This window comes from Oryctolagus cuniculus, chromosome 6, assembly GCF_964237555.1.
Source record: "Oryctolagus cuniculus chromosome 6, mOryCun1.1, whole genome shotgun sequence".
Taxonomy (NCBI): Eukaryota; Metazoa; Chordata; class Mammalia; order Lagomorpha; family Leporidae; genus Oryctolagus; species Oryctolagus cuniculus.
This window is the reverse complement of record NC_091437.1, coordinates 101,138,580-101,158,437: the sequence shown is the minus strand read 5'-3', so window position 1 is coordinate 101,158,437 and position 19,858 is coordinate 101,138,580. Positions and strand designations below refer to the sequence as shown.

The following is a 19,858-nucleotide window of genomic DNA, read 5'->3' as shown; positions in this document are numbered from 1 at the left end:
ATTTCATAAACTTGGAACAAACTTTAATGAGAATACACTTAGAGTTAACTGGGTGACATTAGAGAATTTAAATGTTAAGAATTTTTTGGATAATATCAACAAAATAGATATTAGCAATATGGAAGTTAGAAGTGTTCGGAATTGGTTGAATTCTGGTAAATATAGGAACATATGAAAAGGTCGGCTTTAATGCTATACTTACATGTAATTATCAACATTATTCTATGCAAACAAATTAGATAGCACTTTGGAAATGGCCAAACAACTTAGCTATTATAATGTATTTGGTAAATATTTAAGGAAAATCTGTCCCAACGATTTAGCCGTTAACTTCTAGAGCCTTTGTTTTTGTTAAGTAATGATTCTATTGTGGCAAATATTCTGTTAAATATATCTAAATGATTTTTTCACACACACAGTAACATTCTTTACACAATCGATTCATTTTAATTCTATCTGTGCTAAAATTTCAGATTTCATTTTTGACAATTTTTAAAAACATCCCCCACCAATAAATTATTGCTTATTGGAACTATAACTAGAATACCAGTTACACAAATTGTTCGGCATGGTAGAATATAAGATATCCTAAGACTAAGATGTATTCTCAGTCTTGAACTAAACACATACACACATTCACAGAGAAACTTTCCAAAGTACACATAATTACTAGATGTTAGGAGTTCTAACAATTATAACTTATCTTGGACAAGACTTTTACTTGGAATTCTTTAAGTCTGTAGTGAAATGTATTACATAAAGACACGAACCCTAAACAAGTCATGTCTTATTTAAAGTTAAACTGTTACAGTAGATAAATACCAAAAGCTCTGTGCAGCTAAACATTAGCTTGTCAAGTGAGGTTATAATATAAACCTTTACTTCCTTTCATATTGGTGTTCAATGCAAAAACTTGATAGTAATTTTAAATGCAATTTCTCATCAGCAGTAACTGAGAACTGAAATAATGGAAGGAAGAGGCAATCAGTAAAACTTCCCAGTGTTTTAAGGAAATTTTGTTCTATAAGTCATTTTAAATATTGTATAGAAAATATATTTTCACAGCCAATCTGCCAATATTACTTATTACTATGATTTACAGCAAATAAAATAACTGCTGAAACTACTCTTTTCACCTTTCTAACTGGCTCATGACAGAATTCTGAGGTTACTTTATTACATAAAACCAGACTTTTTCTACCTCTAATATAAAAAAGCCATAGTATTATTAATTTCAGTTTTATTATGAAGTAAAAAGCTCAGATTTGTGGCCTTAAAAAAGCAAACCTTAATACTCTAGCAATAAAATGTAGAGCCACCACCTCAGGAAACTCAACTTTACATCTCCCATTATGCTTACCTTTTCTTTATGCTTATAAGCAAATGAGAACTCACCATTTGAATTGTATAGAATCTGCATAGTTTCAAACTCCAAAGTTGTGTAAGTTGGGTCCAAAACTTCACTGTAATTTGCCATGTCCATGTCCAGTATTGGTTCCGATACCCTCATCATTGATTTAGAAACACACATACAAGTGGCACCACAAGCCCAGAGTGTGTGATGACTGTTTTTGCTTTCAATCTGTGAGTGATAATTCCAAGTTAACTGTAACTGAGTGACTTAAGTGCTGCAGTGGGAGGGGCTGTAAAACTGTAACCTCCTTCAGCAAACCATATTCTGCTTATTTCTTCTTCTTTTATGGCATACGAAAGCAATTCCTTGTGATAATCTTGGAAGGCTTCATGGAATCACCTTATCTGAAGTGCTTAGTAGACTAATACGATTTCCTAAATAGATTTCCAGTAGACAATAAATGATATCTCTAAGACAAGGATTAAAACTAGAAATGAGGATCTCTCAGGGTATAAACTGTAATTATAATGTGAGGCATCCTAGTTAAGGGCTCAAAACCACACATGCCATATCTTCTGGAAGATGGAACTTGGTGTCTTGTCATAAATTTGATAATTTGAGACTATAAGTTAACACCTAACAGGCTGGGTAAGCACTGCACAGTTTCAAGTTTTCTTCGAATACATTGACACAAAAGAAGTTTGGAATTTGGAATTTGGAATTTAGAATTGACAAAAACTTATAAGAGTCCAGAAGCATCTTGAGTATAACTCTTTCTTATTATCAACCTTTTCTTATTATCTTTAGCTATCAGTTGATGTGTTTGTGTCCCATCTGTGTCAAGTTAATTTTCCCAAGACAGAACCAGTATAGTGGCTAGTATATTTTAGATACAAGTTTATTATTGTTAAACAAATAAGGTTTTATTCCTTTTGACTTCTGATGCTTATTCCATGATAAGCACTAAACTTAAGTATATTTACCCTTAAAATGTGTGGCCATACATGTTCCCATCAGCTACCTTTATTTATATAGCACAGTATGTCTTTTTGTGTGCATATGTGAAAATGGGGCATTTCAGAGTTTGGGTAATATCGAGATGACAGTATTTGATGGGTATATTTTACTACTGACAATGTGTTTATTCATTTTATCTTCCAAGAAAGAATTACAGCCCCATTCACAGCAAAATAGTATTTCTTAATCAGTTCAATTTCTTTTTTAAAAAAGAGTTATATATTTATTTGAAAGACAGAGTTACACAGAGAGAGGTAGAGACAGAGAGAGTGGTCTTCCATCCGCTGGTCCACTCCCCAGATGGCCGCAATGGCTGGAGCTGCGCTGATCAGAAGCCAGGAGCTTCTTCCAGGTTTCACAAATGGGTGCAGGGGCCCAGAAACCTGGGCCATCTTCTACTGCTATCCTAGCCCACAGCAGAGAGCTGGATTGGAAGAGGGGCAGCGGGCTTCAGGCCAGGACATTAACCCATTGCGCCACAGTGCCGGCCCCCAGTTCAACTTCTTAATACCATAAACCTGTGAATGGTCTGTCTTAGAAATTGCTGACTTCATCATCTGGAAAAGCTAGCCTCTTCTGTGCAAAACCATGTGTAAAGAAAATAGCAGTTGGGGCTGGTGCTGTGGCGCAGTAGGTTAATCCTCCACCTACAGTGCCAGCATCCCATATGGACACCAGTTCAAGTCCCGGCTGCTCCACTTCCAATCCAGCTCTCTGCTATGGCCTGGGAAAGCAGTAGAAGAAGGTCCAAGTGCTTGGGCCCCTGCACCCTCATGGGAGACCTGAAGGAGGCTCCTAGCTCCTGGCTTCGGATCAACTCAGCTCCAGCCACTGAGGCCATTTGGGGAGTGAACCAACGGATGGAAGACCTTTCTCTCTGTCTCTCCCTCTCACTGTCTGTAACTCCATATCTCAAATAAATAAAATAAAATCTTCACAAAAAAGCAAAAAATAAAAAATAGCAGCAAGTCATTTAACAATATGATTCATTAAATCAAACACTGATCATTGGAATGCATTCTGTATGTCCTTAATTGTGAGGTTAATATTTTGAGATAATTTTAGGAACTGGTTTTCTTTAATGAAGGCTACCCATCTTACTCAGTTTTGGGGCAGTAGACAGTACAAATCCTGTGGCTTTCATTTGCAAGAAGTGGTTCTCATTTATCATAAAGCAATGAAGGGGTGAATTGTGCTGAGCCCCTGTTCTTTATCTGTGTGGCAACTAATCAATACTTAGGGATGTCACTAACTGGAGTGACCCAACAGAAAGAAAATAAGAAAAAGATACGGAACCTCTCACTTACAGGACTGCACAACACCAAAAGAAATCTGGACTCAGCTCAGGAGAACCATGTTGTCACAGTTTGTCATTCGCCCCTGTCTGTTCCCATGGCAGTTCAGGGCATGTGACTCTAAGTTAGAAGGGGCTATGCATAAATCTCAGCACAGTTCTCCAAGTGGCCATGAATGTTTAATCTGAGCTGAATCCTCAAGATGGGACTTACTGTGAAAATTCTTTTTTCATTTTATAAAGTAAGAACTTGAGGATTTCCAGAGGATAGAACAGAGCTGAAGAGCAGGTCTGTCTCTATTAGTGGACAGTTTTGTCCTCTTAATGATTTTCAGATGTGAAAACAGTGATAGAACTGTCAGCCTCAATCTGGCAAAGGGGGATTTCCTGTAACTTTTATTCTGAGAGAGAGTACAAACTGCAGTAGATGTGCTCTTCTCTTAAATTCTAGGACTTGTAATTTATTGACCTGATTAAGCAAATGAAATTAAAACAGAATCATGAAAATGATATATCTATATTTATAGTGTTTTGACTTAAATGGATATAAATGCTACTATTTTGTTTTGAGAATAAACAGAATTGAGTACAAATCCACTGATTAGGATTCTGTACTAATTGTTTCCTTCCTTCCTTCCTTCCTTCCTTCCTTCCTTCCTTCCTCTTTTTCTCTCTTTCCTTCCTTCCTCCCTCCCTCCCTCCCTTCCTTCCTTCTTCCTCTTCCTCTCTCTCTCTTTCTTTCTTCTTTTTCTTTTTCTTGCATAACATTCACGCACTGCCTTTGATTTCCAGTCTTTATTTTAACAGAGGAAATAGCTATCTATAAAACAAGCTGAATGCAGAAGGCTTCTATAATTTTATAGTTCTAAAGATTTTGTGTATTTCAATTGCTTTGCTTTTACCTATATCCAAATTATATCCCTTTTAAAAATGTATTCATTTACTTATCCATTTATTTTTTATTTCTTTGAAAGGCAGACAGACAGTGAGAGCTACAGACAGTCAGACAAACAGAGATCTCTCATTCCATCCACTTGTTTATTTCCCCAAATGTCTGTAATAGCCGGAAGACCTGGCTGGGCTAAAGCCAGGAGCCAGGAACTCAGGCTTTGAGTCTCTCATGTGGTTGGCAGAGACACAACTACTTGATTCATCACCTGCGGCCTCAAAGGGTGCCAACCAGCAGAAAACTGGAGTCGGAAGCAGACCCAGGACTTGAACCCCTGCACTCTCATATGGGATATCAGAGTCCCTACTGGCATCTTCACTGCTATGCCAAATGCCTGCCCCTCCCTTGATTTTATATGTGGGAAAATAAAACTCGTTTAACTCTCATTTCCATTAGATTGTGCAACAGTTAAATTATGAAATAAAATAATAAGAATAAATGATAGTAACATGCCAGGTAACAGGTACAAGTGACTCCAGGTAGGTATATAAAATTGATGAGATATGCCTACTCTGGAAACTAATTGGTATTGCCCACAAAGGAAATTGAGAACCTAAGTTAATCCCAGGAGCTGGCTAAATGGAGACTGGTTATGTTTCTCCGGTATTGATTTTTAACTTAAGATAACTTATATTTATAAATATTTATATTCTTCTTTAGGACCAATCTTTTATGCCTACTTTGAAAACCAGTCAGGGCATATTAATAAATTTATTTTTATTTTATCTAAAATGCAGAGAAAGAGATCTCCCATGAACTGGTTCATTTCTAAATGTCTACAGTGGCTGGGGCTGGGCAAGACCAAAGTCAGAAGCTGAGCACAAAATCTGGGGCTCCCTCATGGTTGGCAGAGACCTAACTACTTGAGGCAGGGTCTGCTCAGTTCTGTGTGCGTCAGCATGACACTGAAATCTGGAGCAGAGTTGAACTCCAAACAGAGCTCTGATATGGGCTACGGACGTCTCCGGCAGCAGCTTCACCTCAGGATACTTTTAATTTGTTTAAAGAGGAGGAGGAGATGATGGAGGACAAGGAAGAAAAGAAAGAGAAAAAGAGAAAGTTACAGAGAAACAATTTTATAGATTTTTAGCTGTGTATCTTAAGCAAAGCAAGTAACACATTCTAGTATCCCTTGTGTTTTTCATGGAATAGTGATTGAAGTTTCGTGATTCTGAAAATGTCCATGATTCACCAGCAGCAAAAATAAAATAAAAAGTTGTAACAAGTACTTCCAATGGGTAAATTCATTAAGAATGTATTATATTAAAAGAGATAGAAAAATGACATGAATTTTATGCTTATGTGATAATAATAAGAATTATCTTTAAATGAATGGGACTTATGCTACTAAACCCTTCCTTTAAAATAAATATATGAGTAATTTTAAGTTTACTTCTATAAGTTTAATTGGGTAAAATATCATAGATACTTGAAAATATAGGGAGTGGATAAGGGGAGGGTTGCGGGTTGGAGGGACGTTATGGGGGGGAAGTCATTGTAATCAATATTCTGTACTTTGGAAATTTATATTCATTAAATAAAAGTTAAAAAAATTATAGGTGATTTCAAAAAAAAAGAAAATATATGAAACAGTAATTTATGAATAGCATTCATTTCCTACAGTAGAAATATATAAATGTAATATATCCAAAAGTACAAACATATATGATAAAGTATCATCTGAAGAGCTCTTGTAGCACAGGGCATTTTGAAGTACCTGTTCCCTAAGGTGAGTAATATAGTACTGTTATTTTCATGATCTCATGTTTTGTGCATGTACTGTTTTAGCCCTACTGAGATCAAATACTCCAGTGAGAATGACAACAGTATTTGCTAATAAAAGGTCAACTTTGAATAGCACAACAAATTATCTTGAAAAGTTTTTCTCTCAGAGCAATGGTTTTATAAACAGGTATGTGAAATATGATATTTAAATTTCTTTAGAGTAACACGAGCTGAAAATAGCATAGCATTTAAAAAAGACAACTCAATTCACAATTGACTGCTCAAGATAATAGCAGAAACATTTCTATCTTATCTGTGAAACTATTAAGACTGTTAAATCGTTCTATATATTTGATTTAATCATTCCTTAAGAGCGTGATTTAGAATAGAAAACAGGCTAATAAAAATCAAGGTTGTTTTCATAAAAGAATTTTCATGGAAATAATCCAGAATGCTGGTATCAATACAAATACATTTAATAGTCAACAAAATTTGCTCTGAACTTATTCATTTGGCATTATTTTTCATTACATAAAGTGCTACATAAGAATCCCAAAAGCACATTTGTAGTGTTTGCTGTTTCCATATCCCACTTTTCAAGTATGAAGATTATACAAATATGATCACTACAAGCCAGGTGAACACGAACAATCCAAATCAGCTCAGCATATTTTTCACTGTAAGCATTAGTGGAGAACTCTACCTGACAAAGTGGCTTATTAATTCATAGCAAGTCACCTTTCATTTTTTTCAAAAAAACCCCAAAACATTGTTTTTCCTCACTGCCTCTGTCCTACCTTAACTATCATTCATCTTTTGAAACAAAAATCTTGTCTTCTTCCTAGTTTTGAGCAACAAAAACAAGAAAATTAAAACAAAAATTAGGCATTTTGAGCTTCAAAGCAAGTCACTATCACCAACAAGGCTTATAGTTGCTTGTAAGGATGCCGTCTATTTTCAAAGACTTCCATAAATCTTCTCAAAAGACTCAGATTATACATAATTTACAGATAAGCAAAAATAATTTTATTTTTACCTTGTTTTTTGATCTAGCAGAGCTATATACAATGATCACAGAATCAAATTAATTCATTAGGATACTTAAACCACAGTCATTCCCATTATTTAAAAAATGTAATTTTGTTATTATTCTTGAAACATAGTTCTTAAAATTGCTCAAAATTTATAAATGCAAATTGAACTTTCAAAGCTTTTCTTATATAATTTTATAATTCCCCTTAAAGAATTACATTAGAGCACATTTCCCAATTTATATTGTTTTTATTGTGTATAAGCCTTATTTCAAAGAATCAATTTTAAGTCTTGATTTTAGTGTTATATCGGATCCACATCTTTTTTCTGATCAATGTAACCAACTCATATCAGTACTAGAGAATGTCATTTGACTGTAAAACCTAAATATATTAGAGAAACATGAGCACCTTATGAAATAACTGAATTACTTTGGAAATGTGCTACTATTCTTTGTAATATTTATGGTTACCTAATCTATTAATATTTAATTTGTTCATTAAGCATTCAGATTATTTTAAATCAGTTATGCAAGTAAATGCAAAGTCCAAAACTAAAGAAGAGTGAAAACTATATTATAATTAAATCAGTTACTGTTATAATGGACAAAATAAAGCTTGTACAGCTGAGAAGTACAGTTTAGAGGTGATATAGGAAATCTGCATATATTAAATCTACCTTCAAGGTCAGTTCCCTTATGATTCAAAACATACTCTCCTTTTCGGAAGATAAGCAGCTGATTAGTACTAAATTATTAACTGGAATATAGATTATACTGGTAAGGGGAAAAAAGTTCAGAACATCTTGGGATTTGACAGTCACTATTTCTGCATCTTATTTTTACAGTAAGTATAATCATTGTTGCCACTGCAAACTCAACAAAACTCGTCAGAATATTGAAGATTATGGTGGTATTCCGATACCAAAGTTGCTGCATTATACAAAATGAAGGGAAGGAAGTTATCAGTTTAGGTCAGTACATTCAAATACGTTCTAAAGAGGTACAATGTTTAAGAAAAATAGCAACAGTTTATTTACACTTCAACGTTTTAAAAAATATACTGTAATGACCATAAACATTAGCTTCAGGATGCCAGACACATGAGTAGATAAATAACGATTACAATTCTTCCATTTAAAATACAATAATAAATTATGTGTAGAGTCATGTGTTGGGAATCAGTTCAGCATTGCTTCTTATACTTTTTTCAGACACCAAGGGAGAACAAAGTTTTAATGTGATATTTAACTTGGATAAAACTTAACTATTACATTTCCATTTAACAATGGTTTAAACCACTACTTGGGATGCCTACAACCCATGTCAGAGTGCCTGGGATTGAAGTCCAGGTCCCCTGTTTTCTATCCAGCTTCCTGCTAATGCACTGGGAGGCAGCAGATTATGACTCAAGTATTTGGATTACTGACATTCATGTGGGAGGCACGGATGGAGTTCCTGTCTCCTGGTTTCTTCAGCCTGGCCCAGCCTTGGCTGTCATGGGCATTTGGTGAGAGAACCAGCAGTTGGAACCTCTCTGTCTTCTCTTTCTCTCTCCATCTCTGTCACCCTGCCTTTTAAAGAAATAAAGGTCTTTTAAAAACACATTTTCAAAACTGCTATGATAAAGTATTTATTTTGGAGTAAAAATGCAGGAATTAAGTGATATTAATAGGAAACATACAAATCTACTATGGATTAAACATCTTAGGTGGGGGTCGGTGCTGTGGCTCAGCGGGTTAACGCCCTGGCCTGAAGGGCCAGCATCCCATATGAGCGCCGGTTCTAGTCCTGGCTGCTCCACTTCCAATCTAGCTCTCCGCTATGGCCTGGGAAAGCAGTGAAAGATGGCCCAAGTCCTTGGGCCCCTGCACCTGCATAGGAGACCAGGAATAAGCTCCTGGCTCCTGGCTTCGGATCGGTGCGGTTCTGGTCATTGCGGCCAATTGGGAAGCGAACCAGCAGATGGAAGACCTTTCTCTCTCTGCCTCTCCTCTCTCTGTGTAACTGTGACTTTCGAATAAATAAATATTTAAAGAAAAATAAACGTCTCGGGTAAGGTGGTACCTTTTGTAACACAGCCACCATCCGTAATTGTTTATTGTCTAATTTACATTAAAAGTCAGTGATTCACAGGTTCTACTGCCCATTAGTATAATCTGGGGAATCTTGAAGACTTCACAGTATCAAAGTTGTGTCAGATACCACTTAGGTCAGAATATCTGGAGGTGGAGAGTATTCAGTATTTTTTTAAACAATTTTTTTACAGATTTATTTATTTGAAAGAGTTACACAGAGAGAGGAAGAGAAAGAGAGAAAGATCCTCTCTCTGCTGGTTCAATCCCCATATAGTCACAACAGCCAGGCTGAAATTAAGAGCCAGGAGTTTCCTCCAGGTCTCTCACGTGGGTAGCAGGGACCCCAGCATTTGGGCCATCCTCTGTTACTCTTCCCAGGCCATTAGCAGGGAGCTGGATTGGAAGAGGAGCAATCAGGACTCAAACCAGTGTCCATATGGGATAGAGTCACAGGTGATGGCTTAACCCACTACACCACAATGCCAGCCACCTTTAAAAATCTTTACATGAGGGCCGGCGCCGCGGCTCACTAGGCTAATCCTCCGCCTAGCGGCGCCGGCACACCGGGTTCTAGTCCCGGTTGGGGCGCCGGATTCTGTCCTGGTTGCCCCTCTTCCAGGCCAGCTCTATGCTGTGGCCAGGGAGTGCAGTGGAGGATGGCCCAGGTGCTTGGGCCCTGCACCCCATGGGAGACCAGGAAAAGCACCTGGCTCTTGGCTCCTGCCATCGGATCAGCGCGGTGCGCCGGCCGCAGCGCGCCGGCCGCGGCGGCCATTGGAGGGTGAACCAATGGCAAAGGAAGACCTTTCTCTCTGTCTCTCTCTCTCTCTCACTGTCCACTCTGCCTGTCAAAAAAAAAAAAAAATCTTTACATGATACCATATACAGTAAAGTCTGAGAACACCTACTTTGAAATGTGACTTCCATGAAGGCAAAGACATTCTACTAGGACATTTCAAAATGTTTGCACAAAAAATGCAATTAAAGGATAAATTTATTGTGCTGCAAAAAAATTTTATAGCAGTCTATTTTTACAAACTTTTTGAAGAGGGTGTGCTTTCTATTCATTGTCATGTCTCTAGTGCCTAGAACATTATCTGTCACATGGTACATACTCTGTGGATAAACTAAGGTTGATTCATTTGTTTGGAAGGGTGACAGAGAGTGTGGGAGATACAAGATTTTCCATTTTCAGGCTTACTCTGTTATCTACTTGCCCACAATAGCTAGAGCTGAGCCAAACTGAATCAAGGAATCTAGTTCAAGTTCACTACTTTTCTTTTCACATGGTATTTCTACATAAACAGAGAAAATCTCTGCTTTTATCAAACTTAGCAACAAATATTCATCCTAATAATGATGATCGTCATGATGACAATGATTTATATCTGTATGAAGAGAGACCTGAACCTACCTTCCTTCCTTCCTCTTTCTTTCTCTTTCTTCCTCCCTCCCTTCCTTCCTTACTCTTGCTTCCTTCTCCTTCCTTCCTTCCTTCTTCCTTCCTTCCTTCCTTCCTTCCTTCCTTCCTTCCTTCCTTCCTTCCTTCCTTCTTCCTTCCTTCCTTTCTCTCTCTCTCTCTCCCTCCCTTCCTCCCTCCCTCCCTCCCTCTCTCTCTCTCTTTTTCTTTCTAGATTTATTTGGGGCCACAGCTGTGGCATACCCTGTATAGCTACCACCTGTGGCACTAGTATTCCTTATGGGTGCTGGTCCAAGTCACAGCTGTTCCACTTCCAATTCAGATTTACAAAATCAATTTAAAGATTTATTTATTAGTTTGAAAGAAAGGCAGAATTACAGAGAGAGAGAGAAAGAGAGACAGAGAAGTAGAAACAGAGAGAGAGTGGTCTTCCATCCTCTGGTTCACTCCCCAGATGGTTGCAATGACCGGAACTGAGCCAATCTGAAGCCAGGATCCAGGAGCTTCTTCCGGATCTCTCATGTGGGTGCAGGGGCCCAAACACTTGAGCTATCCTCCATTGCTCTTCCAGGCACATTAGCAGGGAACTGGTTGGGAAGCAGAACAGCCAGCATGTGAACTGGTGCCGATATGGGATGCTGACATCGCAGGAAATGTCTTTACCCGCTACGCCACAACACCAGCCTGGATCATTGTCTTTTACAGTATGCGTGAAGCTGCATTGAGAAATACTCATATAACTAATGGACAGTATAGTAGAATTCTGAAACAGTGAACATACTGGCTTACAGGTAAACAGAAAGGTATAAGCAGTCCTACTGTTTAGTTCCTGAATGCCTGTCTTAATTTGCACTGCTACTCATTCTTAGGTGTTTTAGTGGAAAGATGAAGATGATGTATGTGTATATAGCATTGCTAGCCAGGACTGATTTAAACCAGAGGTAAAACCCATTCTGATTTTTCATGCAGTCTTTTGCATGCAATTACATATCCATATCATGACACTGATGCTAAGACTTTCCAGAATATGACAGAAATTCTTCTCATTGCCTCATTAATTTCCAATCTAAGAATAAACGTTAGAGGTAATATTTGGGCAGCCTGATTCAGTGTGGTATAAAAACCAAACTCTGGAATGAATAGAAGGTGCCCACAAAAATACTATAGAGAAGGCTTACCAAAATTCAACATTAAATGTGCTTCTAAATAGCAGCCAGCACCATTTCCCTTAACCTAGGAATATTACAAGAGTATGCAACCTCAAGGGGCCCATGTTGTAGCATAGCAGGTTAAGCTGTTGTCATTGACTCCAACATTCCATATGAGCAGCGGTACTAGCTGCTCCACTTCCAATCCTGCTCCCAGCTAATTGCCCTGGTTCCTGGCTTTGGCCAGCCTCATCCCTGGCCCTTGCAGCCATCCGTGGAGTGAACCAGTGAATGAAAGATCTCTCTGCCTCTCACTCTTTCGTAACTCTGACTTTCAAATAAAAAAAAAATCTTTAAAAACAAAAAAGAAGTATGCAATCTAACCAACACTAATCAACATTATCGTTTAGATTCCAGCATACTACTGTACGAGTAAATGAAATAATTAGTATAAAACTTAGATCTGAAAATGATCTTTGGAATATAATCAGCTAGAAATGAAGACACTAGCATTCAATTTCATTATATGTAAAAATTAGCAATATATAAATAAAATTCCCTCAAAATGACAATTGCAATTAACAAATCAGCTCTAGATTGGATTTTATTTACTATTGATGGGTTACAGAAGTTTTAGATGATATGACTCCAAAGTCATTTGCAAATGGTCAAAAAATATGTTAAGAAATATGATAATCTATCTGTACGTAAACATAATACAAAGCCACTATAATAAAAAGTGTTGTTACTACAATCAATAAATAAATCCAAAAGTATCTGGTATATTAAGGAAGTTAATATATTATAAAGGTGGTTACTTCAATTAGGTGTGAAAGAAAAGGACATTTTATCCAAATAATTATTTGGATATTTTTAATCTCCTGGATAAAGGTAAACTGGCTTCATTTACCACACTACATGTAAAACTAAATTCCACATATATTTAGATTTAAAAAATAAAACATAACAATACAAAATTGAATAGAAAATCTGTACCTTTCTTAACAGATAGATCATATCTTGAATAAGGTGTCAAATACTTTAATCTCAATATTCCATAATGTAATTCTATAAATACAAAATACATGTATTGAAATGCAAAACCTGTTGACATGACATCTGGAATTCCAGAATTTTCCATACATCTTACAAGTGCATCTTTTGTTTTATATCAATCTTCTATAGAAGTTGGTACACCTTTTCTATCTGTGCAATATATTTTTCAGCAAAGGAGGATAATTTTCATCTTTTTTTGTGATTTTCCTCTCTTTATTCTTTTTCTTCTAAGATCTTCCATTATTCACGTTAGCTTTCCGTGGAGCTTTGATATCAAATGGTCTTTGTGAGAATGAGATAATTAGGGTCTGAAAAGTACATTGAGCAGTACCTGATACATGGTAGACTTCAAAATACTTAAGCTCATAGTAGCCATCTTCCAAGTCATATATTTTCCTTTATGATTTCCATCTCTTTACAGTTTGGCTCTTGATCAGCTATTTATTCTAGTGCACTTTATGGACTATTAATTAGTATCTCTGTGGGGATTATACACTCACTGAATTCTTGCTCTAAAATTTTTTAAGGACTTATTTATTTATTTGAAAGACAGAGAGAGAGAGAGAGAGAGAATCTTCATCTGCTTGTTCACTTCCTAAATTCCCTCAACAACCAACAGCCAGGGCTGGGCCAGGCCAAAGCCAGAGTCCAAGAACTCCATCCAAGTCAACCATGTGTATGGAAGGAACCTGAGAACTTGGGCCATCATCTGCTGCCTCCAGATACATCAACAGCAGCCTGGATAGGCAGCAGTGATTAGGAGGAACTAGGACAAAGCACTTTGACAACTGGCAGCTTAACCTGCTGTACCACAATGCCTGCTACCTTCTTCCAAATTTTTAAATTCAAAATCATACAGAAATTAGTCTTAGGAAATAATTTAAACTCAATACTGATATAAATATTCATTATTTTTGTTCTAGTTATCATCAGTCAGCTGCAGAAGTTCCAGCTAAAAGCAATTGACATATAAGTATTCTATTTATTTTTCCTTTTTCTGGTTACTGGCTTTCCTTAGCTACATCCCCCCACAACCCCCCACCCCCACTGAATTACCGATGTATTCCTCCTCAGGTCCCAGATCTCCCTGCTTGGGTATCGTAAGTGGCAGAAAAAGAGACAGCAGCCCTGTGGTCAGGTAACAGATCAGCTGCAATGTTGCCAGTTCCATTTCAAGGTACCAACAAGAGCCTCTCTGCTTGCAGTACCTTTCAGCTCCAAAGTTAAGCATTCTAAGGACCCAGGGATGGGGAAGAGAGCTTAACACCAGGGGCCTAGACTAGAAGATCTTCCCAAAACAGTACATTTAGGTTGGCAAAATTTATTCTTTAGGGAAGTGGATCTGTTCCACACATCCTTCACTGGGACCCTCATATTCATATCAAGAATAGTGGAACAATGACTTCAGCACTCTCATCTGTGACTGGTTCCCACCCTCTGGCCTTACTGCCAGCTATCCTCAGCACCCTAAAAAAAGCAGGATGTGCTGAATTCAAAGTATGAGGGGAAAGCAATAAAACTGAATATTTGTACTGCCATAATTCCTGTATAATGTTATTTTATTTTGTCAAACTTTATGGTAAATGTCTTAATTAGATGATCAATCTTTTTAAGGTTTATTTATTTATTTGAAAGGCACAGTTACAAAGAGAGAGGGAGAGGGGGAGAGAGAGAGAGACAGACAGACAGAAAGATTTCCTATTTTTCCCAAAATGGCCACAATAACCAGGAATGGCCCATAGAGCAGTCAGGAGCCAAAAGTTTCATCCAGATCTCCCATGGGGGTGCAGGGGCCCAAGCACTTGGGCCATCTTCCACTACTTTCCCAGGCACATTAACACGGAGCTGGATCAGAAGTGGAGTAGTTGGGACTTGAACTTGTGATCATATGGAATGCCAGCATCACAGGCAATGACTTAACCTGCTGCAACACAATGCCATCTCCACAATGATCAATATTAAATTTTCTTATAACATTACTGTGAGTTACACATGGATGCATAGATGTTTGGCAAATGAGACAGTACCATGAAGATAAGATAAATAATAGCTTGCTAATCTGTATAAAATATAAGATGAGGTAAAAGGACTATAAGATGCAGAGACAACTGATTGAGATAAAAAAAAAAAGTAGGAGATCACTTCAGTTAGATGGGCTATTATCAGGCAGGCATTGTGGCTCAGCAGGTCAAGACACAGCTTATGATGTGACATCCCATATTGGAGTGCCTTGTTCAAGTCCCAGCTTTTCTACTTTAGATTCAGCTTCCTGCATATGCACCTAGGAGGACAATGGATGATGGCCCAAGTACTTGGGTTCCTGTTTCCCACATGGTAAACCCAGAAGGAGTTCCTGGCTCTTGGCTTTAGACTGACCCAACCCTAGCTCTTGAGAACACGTAAAGCAGCAGAGGGAAGATCTCGCTCTCTCTCTCTCCCCTAGCCTGCCAAATATATATATATATATATATATATATATATATATATATTTTAAAACAATAGCAAGTGTGGCAAGGATGTGAAGCACAGGGAATCCTTACATACAACTGGTGGAAATGTAAATTAGTATATATTTATGAAAAATAGCATCGAGATTTCACAAAAGTAATTTATGAATCTAAATTTAATTCATGGTATCAAAAAATCTAATGATGTATCTGTTTCAGAAGTAAATATTAAACAAAATTATTGGACTATGAGTAGTATAATAGAACACATTTATCATTTAATTTTCTAATCATCAAAATAAGATTTTGTTTTCTTCAAGGCTGTAATGTTGGAATATTATCATTTTCTATTTTAACTTAAATGCCAAAGTGTGTGTATATATATATATATATATGAATATATACACAGAGTGTACATGTATATACATGCACATATATACAGCTGATTCTCATCTGTGGTAACCACTTTCTATAAAGTCGTAATGAACACTGGGTTAGCAAGTACTGAACTACTGCTTTCAACGGATATAATGGTCATGTTCCTTCAGCCTATGATCATATGTTCATAAACCAATCATTATGTAACCATTTTATGTGTGCTGTTTAGTATATATGTTTAGCATATATTGTAGATAAGCCACATTGAACTTATGGCCTACAATACTGTCACATTCCTGAATGAAGCTTACCTATGTAATTTCCTCATAAGGCACATCACAACTCTCTTGTTATGATGAACACTAGACAATCTTTGAGCTAAATCACAAACAACAGGCCCAAAAACTATGTTTTGAAAAGGATGCCTACTAGCTTAGTATATGAGACCTGAAACAAGAAGGGAGGGTGTTGTTTGGTTTGACTCACCTGGGAATATGCACTTTGAGAAATTCAAACTTTTTACCACTCAGTACATGTCCAGAAATTAGTATTGACTTAGGGGTTGAAAAAATGTAAGTATGCAAACTTGCAAAGTAATGAAGATTAGCTTGTATACACTGTTACTGAAGTTTTAGATATATAATAAAAAAAAAGCTATGGATTGGGCTGTATAGTGTATTAATTACATTTTGAGGCAAAGAAAAGTTTCTGAGAATAAAAGTTCTTTTAAATATGCATATTTTTAAAAAAAATCTTTGGGCAGACATGTGAAGTAGGGGTTAATATACCAAATGGGATGTTCACATTCCATGCTTGAGCGTGTGGACTCAAGTCCCTGTTCTGCTTCCAAAGAGCTTTCTGCTAATGCATACCCTGGGAGGTAGCAGGTGATAACTCAAATACTTGGGTCCCTGACACCCACGTGGGAGTCCAGGATGGAATTTCAGGCCTCTGGCATTGGCCATACCCAATATAGAGAGAAGATCCCTCTCTATATCATTCCACCTTTCAATTAAGTATGTTTTTTTAAAAAAGCACCCCCAAATAAGAATTATATAAAATTATTGTTTTAATTTGTTGAGACACTAGGAAATTTGAGATAAGTATTTAGCTTTTAAGTGCAAAGAAAAATTGATTTTTTAAACAAATGTATTCCTTTTTACTTTTGCTTATTTTTGTGAGCCAAACTCCAAAAGTTTACAAGTTATTTTTTTGAAACAGGAAATTAAATGATGACTTTCCAGTTCCAGGGCTCTAAAAGTAAAATCTATCTCTAAACCTATAATATATATTTAAGAAAGGAGGAAAAAAAAAAAAAAAAAAAAAGCCGGCGCCATGGCTCACTAGGCTAATCCTCTGCCTTGCGGCGCTGGCACACCAGGTTCTAGTCCTGGTCGCGGCGCCGGATTCTGTGCCGGTTGCCCCCCTTCCAGGCCAGCTCTCTGCTGTGGCCAGGGAGTGCAGTGGAGGATGGCCCAAGTACTTGGGCCCTGCACCCCATGGGAGACCAGGATAAGTACCTGGCTCCTGCCATCAGATCAGTGCGGTGCGCCAGCCGTGGCGGCCATTGGAGGGTGAACCAACGGCAAAGGAAGACCTTTCTCTCTGTCTCTCTCTCTCACTGTCCACTCTGCCTGTCAAAAAAAAAAAAAAAAAAAGAAAGAAAGAAAGGAGGAATATCACTGTGATATCTGTGGGTTGTGACAATATATGCGGTCTTTGTTTAGCCAAACACTTACATCTAGGCAATTTAGTTTTTCAATGATAAATATGCATTGATAGTAAATATCATGTTCTTTTAGCAGTTCTCCCATTAGTTATGGTAGAAAGAAAGAGCATGAGAGAGAAAAGAAGAAAAAGAACAGAGAGGGAGAGAGAAAGAGAGAGGAAGGCAAGAAGGAATGGAAAAATAAAAGAACAACTTCGACCAGAAAACAGTCTTGGAAAAGCTCATAGACAATGTTTGTTATAAAAAAAATTGTGAATTTCAATATTTAAAACAAAATATACTTGTCTTTGAATTCCACTTTGCAAACAAAGGTTTTTAAGTAGCCTAGTATGAACCTCCAGAAAAGTTTAAATAAGGCATGAACACATGAATATGTAGAATTTAAATAAATTCAACATCTATTTGTATCAAAATGGTAGGCACAAATATAATTGTGTTTTATTTAAGTGTTGAGAGGATATCTGAATCATTTTTGTGGCTTTATTACTTTTTAAAAAAGTTAAAATGAATAAACCTTAGCCGGCGCCACGGCTCACTAGGCTAATCCTCCGCCTTGCGGCGCCGGCACACCGGGTTCTAGTCCCGGTCTGGGCGCCAGACTCTGTCCCGGTTGTCCCTCTTCCAGGCCAGCTCTCTGCTGTGGCCAGGGAGTGCAGTGGAGGATGGCCCAAGTGCTTGGGCCCTGCACCCTATGGGAAACCAGGATAAGTACCTGGCTCCTGCCATCAGATCAGCGTGGTGCGCCGGCTGTAGCTCGCCGGCCACGGCGGCCATTGGAGGGTGAACCAACGGCAAAAAGGAAGACCTTTCTCTGTCTCTCTCTCACTGTCCACTCTGTCTGTCAAATAAATAAATAAACAAACAAACAAACAAACACACCTTAATACCAGGAAGACAAAACTTATACTTGTTGATCTGGTTTTCAAAGGGTCTGAAGCTTACTCAGTTTTGAAGGGCTTCTTGAAGAGGAGTGAATTTCTAGAAACACTGTCAGTTGAGGACAAAGAAGGGGTTTCGGCACTAGAAGGGCACTGAAATTTCAATCTCATTAAGCTTCACCTGAAATCTATCTCTGACTTACCAAATACATCAACTGTTTATGTTTAAAATTAGATTATCCTAAGTCCTCCTCCACCTATGGAGAACTCCCCTTTTTTCCACTTCCTCATCTGCCTCATAAATACAGAGTTTCACTCTTTTCTTCTTTGGAATAGCAGGCATTTAAAATGACCATCACTATTTAGAAATATGATTCTGAATTTTTAAATAGTAATTACCCCTCTGCAAAATATAATTTTATATCCTCAGCTACTGAGGGTATAATATTTCTCCACAGAATGCTTTTCAGTCATATATAATAAAACTTGACCACCATAATATAAGTTGGGACCAAAACATGCAGTGTTATCACTATGTGTCTAGTAAAATGGCACAGGGAGCCTCTGGAGTTAGCTGGCTTCCAGGTAAAGCATTGAGTGGCACAAGCTAGGTCTTTCTAGATCCCAGAGGTGGTTTAGACATGGTAATTATTATTTATTAAGACCAAAATATTACTGGGGAAGATTCTGGAAGTTGTGATTGGTTAGAACTGGCATGACACCAACAACTATTTAATTCCTTATTTCCCTCATTCTCACCTAATTCATCTCCCCTCAAACATTGAGAACTGGGAGCATAGGAAGAAGGAAAGCCAAGTGCCCAATATATATGCCAAAATTGTCTGTCTCCTTGTCTCTGACTCTCAAATGAATTAAAAAAAATTAGACATGACACAGTACTAAATGATGAAATTCATCTCAAGACTACTGTTTTAATCAGACTGATCTTGAGGTTTGGGTTTTATATATATATATATATATATTCAAATTTTTTGAACTCTTTATTGAGTTTATATTTATTTATATTCAATATATATATTATTGTATATATATAATATGTATATTATGTACATAAAAGGTTTAGAGATAGATTTTACTTTTAGTGTCCTGGAACTCAAAAGTTATTGTTTAATAACAGTATCAAAAATTAATCTAAATTTTCTCTGTCTCTCTCTCACTGTCTAACTCTATGTGTCAAATAAATAAAATAAAATCATTAATTTAAAATATATTTGTTTATTTATTTATTTGAAAGAATGACAGAGCTAGAGACAGAGTGATCTTCCATTACTTGGTCCACTCTGCCCAAATGGTTTTAATAGTCAGGATGGGCCTAGCTGAAGCCAGGAACCAGG

The 19,858-nt window shown here is 37.2% G+C and overlaps 1 protein-coding gene across 5 annotated transcripts in view; it reads right to left on the bottom strand.

Annotated features, from left to right (window-relative positions):
• HNF4G (hepatocyte nuclear factor 4 gamma) overlaps nucleotides 1–19,858 on the bottom strand; it is a 138,627-nt gene that overhangs the window by 25,406 nt on the left and 93,363 nt on the right. The window contains exon 1 of one of the 5 annotated variants that reach the window (XM_002710645.5): nucleotides 1,396–2,004. The exons of the other annotated variants lie outside the window; for them this stretch is intronic. Within the exon in view, the coding sequence (XP_002710691.2) occupies nucleotides 1,396–1,531 (136 nt within the window). The 5' untranslated portion in view covers nucleotides 1,532–2,004. Of the gene's footprint in view, nucleotides 1–1,395; nucleotides 2,005–19,858 lie in introns of those variants that run through there. 5 annotated transcript variants of the gene reach the window in all.